The sequence below is a fragment of the Argentina silus genome (assembly GCF_951799395.1).
Source record: "Argentina silus genome assembly, chromosome: 10".
Lineage (NCBI taxonomy): Eukaryota > Metazoa > Chordata > Actinopteri > Argentiniformes > Argentinidae > Argentina > Argentina silus.
In genome coordinates, this window is record NC_139664.1 from 21,295,112 (window position 1) to 21,307,909 (window position 12,798).

Genomic DNA, 12,798 nt, shown 5'->3' on the forward strand with positions numbered 1-12,798 from the left:
TCAAATAGGCTGTGGCATTCAAGCAATGATTGATTGGTATTAACGGGCCCAAAGTGTGCCAAGAAAACATTCCCCACACCATTACACCACCTCCACCATGAGAAGGTGTACAGGTGTTCCTAATAAAGTGTTCAGTGAGTGTGTATACTTTAACTTAATTAGGACTTTCGGGTTTCTATTCTGAGTAACTGTTTGAGTGGCAAGTGATATAGCAGTTCACAAAAATCCAAATGCCAAACAAATAATAATCTTCTCCCTCTTGTTGTTTCCTCCTCCTCTGACTCTCTCTCTCCCCCCCCCCCCCCTCTTTCCCTGTCCCTCCTTCCCCCTCTCTTTCTCTCCCTTCTAGCTGCGTTTGATAAGAAGTACAAGGCAGCTTATTCGCGGCTCAGCGGCACCCTAGGCCGCGACGAACTGCGCAGGAAGCGCGCCCAGCCCCCCAGCCCTAAGGCCGTGGACTGCAGACGGAGCTTCCTGCTGCCACTCGAGTGCTGATCCACCTCAGCAACTGCTGCAGCCTCCACCCACTCCAGTCCGGATCCTCCCCCATCACTGCTGCCTAGGCTCCATTGGCCCTCAAAAGAAGGACATGGGAAACTAACACAAAACACACATTTTTGCTGCCTTCGCCCCTTTGTCTCAGACCTCTCTGCTGCCCCCTGACGCTGCCTTGCAACACTGCACAAACTGTTGTCCACGCTGGTATACCTCACTGGTTTTATTTTTGTGAACCCAGTATCCACACTTGAGCTTTATTCACTCCCATTCTTAAGCTGGTCTTGGACCCCAACCACTTACCACAACCAGCTAAGATCTGACTGGAGGGATCTGATATACACAGGCTATCAACAGCCTTCCTGGACTGTGCTCAAAGTTTTCATAATATCTCCGGCTTCTGCCTCACAAATGTATACTTTACAGATGTTGAGGTCATATACAATGCATTTCAAACGTATGCAAGATATGAGGCATGATACTGAGCTGCAATCTATGCATTTAATGTGAACATATTCGATATCCTGCATTGCATTGCTTCCAGACAGGAAATGTCATAAAAACGCCCATGATAGGATGACACCAGATTATAATCTGACGAGGGGGACCCCCCTCACTCCCTTATCTCTCATCTTTTTAAGTGCTGTTGCTGTGGTCGCTGTTGTTGTTGGTTGTTTTTTGTATTTTTCTGGAATTTATTCCTCATTACCTTGGCCTTACTAAAGTTTATAACTTTGGGAGACTGCAGCAGCAATGTGGCGTTACCATGGATTCTCAGCCAATCTGAAGGAGGATGATGTCGACACTGGGAGAGGATGATGTCGACACTGGGAGAGGATGATGTCGACTCTAGGAGAGGATGATGTCGACACTGGGAGAGGATGATGTCGACACTGGGAGAGGATAATGTCGACTCTAGGAGAGGATAATGTCGACTCTAGGAGAGGATGATGTCGACACTGGGAGAGGATGATGTCGACACTGGGAGAGGATGATGTCGACTCTGGGAGAGGATGGTGTCGACTCTGGGAGAGGATGGTGTCGACTCTGGGAGAGGATGATGTCGACTCTAGGAGAGGATGATGTCGACACTGGGAGAGGATGATGTCGACTCTGGGAGAGGATGATGTTGACACTGGGAGAGGATGATGTCGACTCTGGGAGGGGATGATGTCAACTGTGGAAAAGGATGATGTCTACCAAAAAAGGATGGAGAGGAGAGACGAGCATCTATTACCATGAGGGGTGGAGCAACAACGATTCCTGTCAGTGTAACTCTGATGGATGGATTGCAAACGCTTCCTTTATGTTTTTACCAGCTCATATTGTAGAAGACCGCTATGGCCAGACTTCTGGCCAGACAGGAGAGGTGAGGGAACAACAGACATTGACCGTCACGATGAATCCACATGAAGTCTTTTAAACTCCACCCATTTGAACCACTACCCGGAATTACTTTCCACACAGAACACCAACAGAATAAATTTGTTTCATAGTGTTTAAATTATCTGTTCTGGTCTCATGTTGCGATTTAATTGGTTGTGTGGTTGGGGCGGGCTCAGTCTAAGGCTGCTTAACTCTGGGTAATTTTGAGAGAGACTGACGAAAAAATACCTTGGACGGGGTGCTTGGGGATTTCTGATGAAGTGATGATGTCATGTATGATGTTGTGTGTCTTTTCACGATTTGATTTTATGCATATTTACCTCATTTCACAACGATCTGCCCCAGATCAACGTGAGTGATTTTAACATGTCACAAGTATATCTTCACCACAGACTAGTCCAGTCACTTTAGTGTCTCAGAATTCTCCAAGTGCTTGGACACACAACACTTGAGGGTGAATTGTGTTCCATATGTACTGTACTGTACAGATACAAATTAAGGATATCATTCTTATTCTCTCCACAAGAGATTAGGTACTCTCATTTTAGCTGTGAGATTTACCTCAGAGGTGGTAATTTTGTTTGGACGTTATCTTCAAATTCCGCCCAACTAGTCCCAATGGAGACTAGGTAGTCCAATGTCTAGAGAGCACATGTTCAAATAGGCCAGGAACAGAGTGTGACTATTCATCACCATACTGCGGAAGCCTCAATGTTGGGTTAAAAAAGTAATATGAAGATGGCAATAGGTTAAAAGAGTGTATATAACAACACACATATTCTTTTTCATTGTACAGGCTTGTGTTATTGAAAGAGATTGAAAAGAAAACAAAGGATTATTAAAAGAAATGGAATAAAATCCTTAAGGCTACTGGAGAGGAAGGGTTAATAACATGTCTTCCCTTTGGACTTTATGCTTACCGGTTATTGTCTCCATGTAACCATGAGACGTTCTCCTCTCATTTTAACCCTTTATTTGTGGTTCAGCCTTGTATATTCAAAGGTTATATTAATTGCACAATGAAAGAATATAGGATTTTCATTTTATTTTTTCTTGGTTTCATATAATGTCAGTCACACTGTTTAATGCTACTGTTCTCTTCATAAGTTGCTGTTGTTGTTTTCGTGGTGTTGTATTTCAGAGCCACAAGAGAGAATGCCTTGTGTTCTGCCTTGCTTTTGAAGATTGTTTGAGTGAAAAGTGAAAAACTTTATTGTCCCTCTTGGGCAAGTAAAGCTGTGATTACAACTAGATCAATCTTTTTTTTTCTCCCTTACTGCAGAAACTCCAAAGTCGCTGGCTACAGTACACATTTCCCTGGCTTGAAATGGCGCAGGGGGGTAAAGGGACAAGAGAACAACTTTCATATTTCATGGTGTTTAAGTCTTAATCTGTGGATGAGATATGTAAAATGCCAGTGATATTGTGTTTACCCATGTATCACTGGAATGTAAATTAGACTATTGTTTAGCTCAACACAGCTGTCCATATGACTAACCTATTCCCGGGGTAGAATTAAGTTGCCCCTTAGATACTGATCCAATGTTAGTTTAGCATTTTCCCACCTAATGGTTAAGGCTTGGAATTAAAGAAGATAAACTGAGTGGTCAGCAAGTGGTGACCACTAACCGGACTGGTGCACCATGTACCCTTGCCACTCCTGGTCATACTGATCGATGCACCAATCTAAACCAGAAGAGGGCAGTACACCCTATGGAATCCAGTCAATTGATAGGGAAATGACGCCTTAGCAGGCAAGGGAAACCGTGGCCCTCTTGCAGAGCAAATGAACAGTCTTCAGTTTTTTGTTGCAGTCAGGGCACTCAACAATGAATTACTAATTGTGGTAACCTATGTTCCATTTCTATTAAAACAGGAACTTTTCTGTACTTCATGATAGGTGATTATTGATTTCAACCAGTTAGTCACAACATAAAGGAGACTCGAGAGAAAGCTGTTGGGAATATTGGGACAGCATTGTTGTTTTGAGTTAACCACCTGAGTTTCTTTTCCCAGTTCAAAGAGTGACATTTATCAGTTGATTTGATTGTTTTAGTGCCCAAACGTAGGCAGCATCACATTTATGGCCACTGTATTTCAATGCACAGGACTGCAAGTGAATATAAGGGAATTTACCATTTTTATTGTCTGTTCTTTTACTGGTCAAAGGAACAAAGAAACGAAGAGAGAGGAGATCTGTATTTAAGATTTATTGTGTTTGCTGTTGTAATTTATATGGCTGTGACTTCAGTTGTAAATGTCTTGTTTGTTTTTTTAAGAAAAGCAAAAAAAAATAGAGACAGATTCCCCAAATGCCTCGTCTTTTGTATTGTGAGATTTACTGTATGTTTTAGAGCAGCTATAAATTATATCGGTAAGCGGTATTCTCCACTCTGCCACTGCCCTCCCCCCACACAACACATTTTAGTTCAAGCTTTATTTGAATGCATAGGTATTTTGTATTCAATGCACTTTTTCCAGTTTATTGCATTTATACTTACAATTCAGCACTTCAGTATAACCAACTGTTCTTGCCAATTTACTATTGCCTAATGTATGTCCCTCAATATGTCTAGTGCTTCACAAAACTCTGATTTACCACCACCATTTAATGAGCTCACTGGTACAAACATTCAACACTGATTCACCTGGACCAGTTGTCTGGGACCTTTTATTTCCAAAGTTTCAAGTTAAATTGGATTTTACACAAGGTCACAACACACTTTACAGAGAGAACACTGAATCTAATAAATGCTCAAAGAAACCTTAAATCTCTTTTGAGTGCGTGCCAGCTACACATTTTTTGAGTTCTAGTACATTTCGGTCGACACATTTGTTCTGAGCACAGTGGTCACAAGAACCTTCAAGGGGAAAAAAATCTAACATACAAAATAACGACATAGAAACAGAAAATTGCATGAAATAACAATAATAAGAAAAGGCACAATGAAAAGCACAAAGGAAACTTTGTTGTCTAGACTTCAAAATGTAGACTCTCAGACTCCATGACTATTTTGAATCCTGACTATTTCCTACTGTCTACCCTTTTGCCAGAATTTAACCAGAATGCGTTTAGTCAGCTGTAAATGAGTATGAGTATGACTATGGTTAGAATTTCATGCAACTACATAGCATAACAACCAATTAGTCAGTGGCACCAGGGGTACATTCAGTTGGCTCAGTGTTGTGCTACTTCTCTTACAACGGTTGGCAACTTTCTTGGAAGCCGTTTGCTCCTGTTTGGTGGGCATGGTGGAGTGTTCTGGCTGGCTAAAATCATGATGCAGCACACACCCAAATCGGCGACCATCGTTACTACCGTTCCCCAACTGGTTGGTCATAACACAACCATTTTTATTCAGTTAAACATTGCACAACATTGTGGCCTGCTGAATGTGACCCAGGTCATGGGAAGAGGCTTTTGCACTTCGGCCAGGGCAGGATAAACAGTCTGCTCGTGTTATAAGAATTTCAAGAATACACCATGCAGGTAAGGATGAAGTTGTCCCCCTACACTGTTTCAGTTCAATCACTCATCTCTTCTTCATCCTCCCTTTTCCGCCCTCATGTTTCCTCCCCAACCACTCTTTCCTTTCCTGCCTCCAAAGCTCTACTCCATCTCTACTTTCCCCTCCCCTCCCTTCATCTTAACTCCCTTCCTATCATGTAATATTTCCAGACCAATCTCTCAAGATCTCACCACTCCCTTCAAACCCCCTTCTCCCTCATAATTCCTCCCCAATTGCCACTCTGTCTCTCTCTTTACTCTCTCTATTCTCATACCTCTCTCTCTCTACTCTGTTATCATACCTATCTACTCTCTTTCTCCTCTCTACTCTATTCTCATTCCTCTCTCTCCTTTTCTAACAGCCTCTAACCCCCTCCCTCTCTCCTCCTTTCACCTCCTCCTCTCCTCCCTTACCATGCCTAATAGGTTCAACAGCCTGTGAGCGAGGCATGGCGTGAAAAGCTGAAAAGTAACAGCGGGGAGAAGAGTGGGGTTTAGCCAGCTCCTATTAGGCCACTGTGATCGTGGCTATGTGAAACCCTAAAGCCCATTATGTGGATAATAGGATAAAGCGCTACTGCTTGACTGGCAATGAGCAGGCCAAGGGTTGTTAATACAGCCAGGATAAGTCCTCTCTGCTTAACCACACACCCCAGTGGACGACTCTATTACTCTGGATGTTATGTCCATGTCCAGTATGTGTTTTTCTGCTACTGTCTCCTGTCCCTCCTTCTGTACAGATGAAAATTATCTTGCTAAATCTGGTGCAATGACATGTTATACCTGGTCCCTGACAAATAAATAAATACATAAATAGTCAGCGAAAGGTCCCACTTTAAAAAAAGATGACATCTTCATAAACCCTTTATAACGCTGACATATACTTTAATTGAGGCTTCCCAAATAATTTAAAAGCAAACTTGAGCTATAAAGACTGTTATAACAGGTCATTGCCTCTGGCACTTTCCCCACACTTCATCGCAGGACATTTCCTTTTGAATAATGTGAAGGATAGAGTAGTAATGTTGGCTATGCCTTGTAGGAGAAGACCACTTGTGAAGTGTGTCATATTGCCTTATGTTCATGAGTTCTTGACAGGTCACATGACAACTGGTTGTATTATAGAGGCGCTGCACCTGCCTCAGGGCATTCAGAGATGGACTGAAAATGTACGGCTCCTATTGTTCAATAAAGTACCTGACTACTTTACCCGAGATTCTCTTGTTCATTCCTGTTAGCAGATACAACATGTAGGGTATAGTTGTGATTTGGCTAAGCCTCGCAGGAGAAGACCACTAGTATGCATTTGATGTTTGAATTGCAGCTAACAAGGGACTCTACACAACACATTGGCCTTACTTACATACCCTTTACCCAGTAATCCCGGTCCTGGAGAATCCTACATTTGTGCATGCTTTGTTCCAGCCCAGCTCAATTAAACCTTATTCAACTGGTCAGCTAATTGTCGAGCACCTGATCTGAATCGATCAATGTAGTGATATGGTAACACTGGCATAGAGCAACAGTCTGACCCTAACCCTAACCCTAACCCTAGGGTTTAATAATGCTACTGTAACTAATATACAGCATACTCATTTTTTCATGTTCATATCTGGCTGTGTTAAGCCAAGCATGACTGGGTAAACCAATCCTCACAATGGAGACATCCACAGTTTCCCACTTAGTTCCCCAAAATAAGTCTTTGCTAGCAAATAGCATTCCATGGTTTGCTTATTTGCCTCTTTGAGGCAATATAAATTATGTCAGCAAAGATTCTCTTGAAGAACTGTTTTATGAAGTGTATTAAAGCCTTATAAACAGTCATAGCACTATATTTATTACTTAATTGAGCGATTGATCAGTTTTGTGGATATACAGTCAATTGTTTTGACTCAATCGCATTTTTGCCACAGATTTGTTATCCCACACTATGGCGTTGTGACATTGGTGAACTTGTCCTGGTAAGTGGCCGTTTGACACATCTTGTCAATACTATGAATAGTTAAGGCACGAGAGGGTCCTTGGCTCTGATATGTTCACATTATATCACAGTGTCTTGAGCTTTACTGCTTTATCATAAATCTCATAATGCTCTATGACTGCATCTAGGGTTCTATGAATGTGTATAAGGTTATATGAGACTTTGTAACCCTTCATAAGAGGGGTCTGTAATGTTGGCAAAGTTAGTTTACCACTATGTATTTATGCTTTAGAGCATTTAATACAGACAGATGCAATATAGTACATCTGCCATCCAGACCTTCAACCAAAAGAGTGAATTCACTTTTTCTGCCAAAGCCTTAATTTAACACATGAGCAATGTGTGCCCTCTGCTGCCCAGGCAGACACATAGAAAATCATTATAGGTTATTCAAATAAAAGTTGCCTTATGTCGCTGCAGTCTGAATGGTTGCCTTTGATATGAATTTCACTGTAGATAGTTGTGTTGCTTATCAAGTGGTCATTATTTAGTTCTTTTAGTTCTTTATTATTTGGTGGTCCTCTGTGGCTCAGTTGGTAGAGCATGGCGGTAACAATGCTAAGGTTGTGGGTTTGATTCCTGCTGAGACCATATACTGAAATGTATGCACTCACTGCAATGTAAGTTGCTTTGGATAAAAGCATCAGCTAAATGGCATATTATTATATATATGTTTTAGCTCTTTACCCTTTCTCTAGATCTCTGCCAGACATAATTCTGAAACACAGGTAAACACAGAGGTGTGACTGCATGGCATGTGGCTTTTTGGTGTCTCCAGTCCCTGGAAATGGTGGTCAAATACAGTATTACACAGCAAGAAAAGTGGTAGTAGGTAATCAAGTGCGGTAAGTGATAGAAAGCAGAGGTATCTCTTGTGATGGGTGAGAATACTCCAATGGACTTAGAGTACTCGAAACAACAGAATCACTGAACCAACTGAAATGCTACCGAACTTGAAATGCCATAATTTAGGGATTGAATTGACAAAAAGCACTCAGAAAAATGCAACAGCATAAGCATGTATACTGCATGTGACGTTTTATAGCTCTTTAAGTTAATAAATGCGGCTAACGTCATCATCAGTTCTACCATTAAGAACCATGTTTAAACTTACCATTTTTAGCTCAAATCATGTAAAACATTCATCATATTTTTTTTTTTTACATTGATACTATAGTATACATGACAGTGGAAGTGCCTCCAGCCATCCCCAGTACACCCATAGCATGGCCTTTATTCAAACCCTGAATCAAAAGTCACTGTAGAGTGTAAATGTCCTTTATTCAAACCCTGAATCAAATGTCACTGTAGAGTATGAATTTTCTTTATTGCAGTGTCCCAAAAGCAAGAAAACAGGAAGATTCACTGGTCGGTGGGGTGTTCATCTTTGACTCAATCGACCAATAACACATTTAACTTCTCATCAGCCAGACCTGCACTACCATAGGAACAACCACCCTCAAGCGCTCTGCTCTAAACTATTCTGTCCTCTATGGCAACACACTTTAACAGCTAGATTATGCCAATATATGAGGTCAGGTTCTTTGTCCTTATCCAACTAGATCATGGTTTTATAGAGTACATAAATGCTTTCAGTCCATTACATTGAGGTTGCAAGGTTGATACATGCTTTATATAGGGATGTGTGTATTTGCTCTGGAGTTGTGGTATATGAGATTTTGTAAGACGGTGAATTTGGCATATACTGTAAGTGTGACATTAATTAAGTGTCGGTCCTAAAATGGCTGCCCAAAGAGCCACCCATAAACCCCTGCTCAACTGGTGACCTGGCCAATTAAGGAGCAATTGGCTGGGTGATCGGATAAACTGAAAGCAGCTCCTCCAGGAGCTCCATTTTATTTGTGTTTGCAAGGAGAACTTTAGCTGTAGACTGAAGACCCATCTCTTCAGGCTACATCTTAACTGTCCCTCCTAAAGACCTCTTCATCCCCACTACCCCCCTGTACAAGTTTCTCTACTGTAAATAAATTAATAAAATAAAAAATTTAAAAAACAATCCTTTGCATGCAATAACTGCCTAAAGTCTGAGACCCATTGAGAACCATATTCTCTGGTGATGCTCTGCCAGGCCTGTAATGCAGCCATCTTCAGTTGTTGTTTGTTTTGAGGCATTTTTGCCTTAAGTTCCCTCTTCAGCAAATGAAATACATGTTCAATTGGATTTAAATCTGGAGATTGACTTGGGCTCTTTAGAATTTTCCACTTTTTGGCCCTGAGAAGTAGTTGCTATGGCAGTATGTTGGGGTCATTGTCTTGCTGTATGATGAAGCACCGTCTAATGAGATTAGAAGCATTGGGTCAATACTTCAGCAAACAAGATGTTTCTGTCAACTTCATAATTCATTATGCTGCTGCCATCAGCAGTTACATCATCAATGAAGACAAGTGAGCCAGTTCCAGTGGCAGCCATTCACGCCCAAGCCACAACAACCCCCCACCATATTTCAGATGAGGTGGTACAGGTATGCAGGGGATTTTGGGGAGTTTGCGATTGATGAGCTCACCAGTGTTTTTCTTCTTTTGGATGACGTTCCAAACTGCTGTTGTTGGCAAGCCTAAGGTTTTGCATACATTTATGATAGTTTATTTCAGATTTCTCAGCCCAATAATGGCTACCTTGATTTGCAGTGACAACTATTTGGATTCATGTGGACAGAAAGCAATAGCAGACTCCAGGAAAGGAAAACGTAAACGCTAGAATCAATACTAGACTTTAACAGCTCTCTTATGCCTGCACAAATTATGTAGTGAAACACACATGACTAACCAGAAACACCTGTCAAGCCAATTTTCCAATACTACAGGTTTCCTGAAATAGGAGGGCTATGTATAAAAAAAATTCTAAATAGTGAAACCAGTCTCTACTTTAACCTCATAGTTGGAGTATAGTACTAAAAAAAAGAGAAAATGCTTCCTCTTTCCCATACTTGTGGAGGGCACTGTAAAGATTTGAGTCAAGTATCCCTTTCAAATATTGGAAACCTTTGTTAAAATATCAACATACAGGTAATTTCCACTTCCTTCTCTCATGTCCTCTCGGTTCTCTCAATCAATGTACAGTAGCAACAAACTTTAATGGCCAGATTAGGAAATGAGTGTTGTCTGAGATAAGGAAGCTAACTCAAGTCTAGGGTAAGTAAGATCTGCGTAGTAAGATCTGGGTACACCACCCTGAAACAATAGAACTGGACAGGTGAAAACTAAATCCTTTCAGACAAACATTCACTGTATTACTTTCACTTGTCCATATTGCTTTCACTAACTGTTCAATGTTGATAAACCTGGACACTGGACAGTTTATCTTGACAAACAAACAGCATATGAGAAAGAAACAGCAGAGAGCAGACAGTTCAATGGTAGGCATTGTGACAATGTTAAATCAGACAATCATTAATCATTAACAGAATAAGACTAAAACCCTCCCTTTTCTCACCACCCTGATTGATTTGTGTCCCCTTGGTGATAAGCCCAAGAAATTGTTTGATTGGAGAAACTGCTTGCAGGTAATTTTGTTTGGAAGCCCTCCCTAGGTGAAAGTGAAAGGGTCTTATTTGAGAGCATAGAACTCTGACACACAAGGGCAAGGCTACTGAAAATGGTGTTAACTGTCAAAATCATGAACAAACTGTGTTGGGTTTTTTGGGTCTTTCATTTTACACCATTGTAAATGCAGGAACTGGTAAAAAAGTGTATTCATATTCAGAGAGAATCTCCTAGGTTAAAATCTGCTGACATCTAGCAGCAGGGAGATGAAGTTTATGCCCTCCAGCTATTAGCTTAGCTAGCTGGTAAGCTAACATGGCTCTGTCTTGTCATGCCACTGTTAGGGCATGCAACTTTGTTTACAGACAAGGCTGGCACACTTCACACCTTCACATGATTGGAGAACCTGCAACTGTTGTATAGTAACTTGGGATGTAAGGAGTCACAGCTTTTTACAATGCTATAAAATACAAAAGCACATCGAAGCATCAAAATCTTTGAGTGCCATTATTTTGTTGTCAACTTAGATATGAAACTTACCCTTCAAAAACCAAGAATTACAATGAAAAAAGAGTTGGGGTATTACTCGGACCTTCAATTAGTGATTTCATATAACTGTCTTACCCCATATAACCCAAAATATAGCCTAAGGCTATTTTACTCAAATGTTTACAAACTACAGGAGCGTAAATGAACACAGCTTCAAAATATGTTTAAAACTTTGTCTATGAACCCCAACCCCATCCCTCAGAATTGTAGCAGGGCTAACATTTTCTTGTTTTTCAAATTATGGAGTGTGGCTTTAATTAATTGTTTATTTTATGAGTCTCCAGTGAAAAATGTCTAAATTAATTCTTCCTACACAAACATGTTCCATGAAAACATGTTGTATATGCTAGTGGCTATGCAATCTGATTGTGGAAATTAGGATCGGTTTAGTGAACAAACAATCATATTACATATCAGAGAGAGAATACTTTAGACATACTGTAACCATTTATTTTGGTTTCCATTTTTCAATAAAGTCAAACCAAAATACACACCGATATATTGTAGTTCTCATTCCCATTTCAGTTTCAGGAAGGTATTCTTTGTGGTCATTTGCCATATTCATAATTATTTCCTGAATATACTGTCGTGGTGATGCTGGATGATATCCAAGTTGGTTACTTTGACTCAAACTTGAAAACAGCTGTCAATATTGGACATAACCCAGCCAAAACAGGTATTATCACGGTAAAGGATGCAACAAATGTGTTTGTGGAAATGCACCTCAACATAAAAAGGAGATTGACTCACATCAAGCAGCACTTGAATTTCACAGAAGGAATTCATGTTCAGCAAAGTTTGGTTTGGTGTGAGATGTTGGACAATGGTGAACTGGCCTTTATTATGTCCAGTGACTGCTCTAATATAATTATTATTTATGGAATCTCTTACAACATGACTCAGTTTAGATACTATACAGGAAAACCACCATCACCTTAGGATGAGCTGAAGATAACATATGTCAAAATGCGTTATGTACATTTTTACCTTCTCTTAGCAAGCATGGAAGCAATTGTTGGAAAGAGAGAGGAACTTTGTGATGTGTAAAGTGCATCCCAGAGTCAGAATCATACATAAAGTTGTGTCCCAGGTGAGCTACCTGGCTACTGACTTCTACCCCCGCCACATTAACTTGACCTTACTGAGGAACGGCCAGCTTGTAGAAGACCATGAGCTCGCAGGGGGGTTGCTGCTGCCTAATGGGAATGGGTTGTACCAACTAAGGAAGATCTTGGAGATCACAGCAGAGGAGCTAAGAAAGAGACACAGCTACACCTGTGCAGCATCTCACCTTAGTCTGGACAACAAGCTGGAGATAAGTTGGGAACCTGAGTTCCTGCACTCACATAGAGAGTACATCGACTGGCGATGTTGA

The 12,798-nt window shown here is 40.9% G+C and overlaps 2 protein-coding genes across 2 annotated transcripts in view; both read left to right on the forward strand.

Annotated features, from left to right (window-relative positions):
* The window catches only part of dennd4b (DENN/MADD domain containing 4B), a 45,367-nt gene extending 40,868 nt beyond the window's left edge, over positions 1 to 4,499 (forward strand). Inside the window, exon 29 of the mRNA XM_083678873.1 lies at positions 350 to 4,499. Within this exon, the coding sequence (XP_083534999.1) occupies positions 350 to 495 (146 nt within the window). The 3' untranslated portion in view covers positions 496 to 4,499. The remainder of the gene's footprint in view (positions 1 to 349) is intronic.
* A 7,500-nt stretch (positions 4,500 to 11,999) lies between these two features.
* LOC310811348 (hereditary hemochromatosis protein-like) lies at positions 12,000 to 12,798 on the forward strand (the record flags this gene model as incomplete). The annotated part of the gene is made up of 2 exons (XM_083679467.1): positions 12,000 to 12,249; positions 12,503 to 12,798. Coding segments are annotated over 2 exons (546 nt in total), but the record flags the coding sequence as incomplete, so codon positions are not given.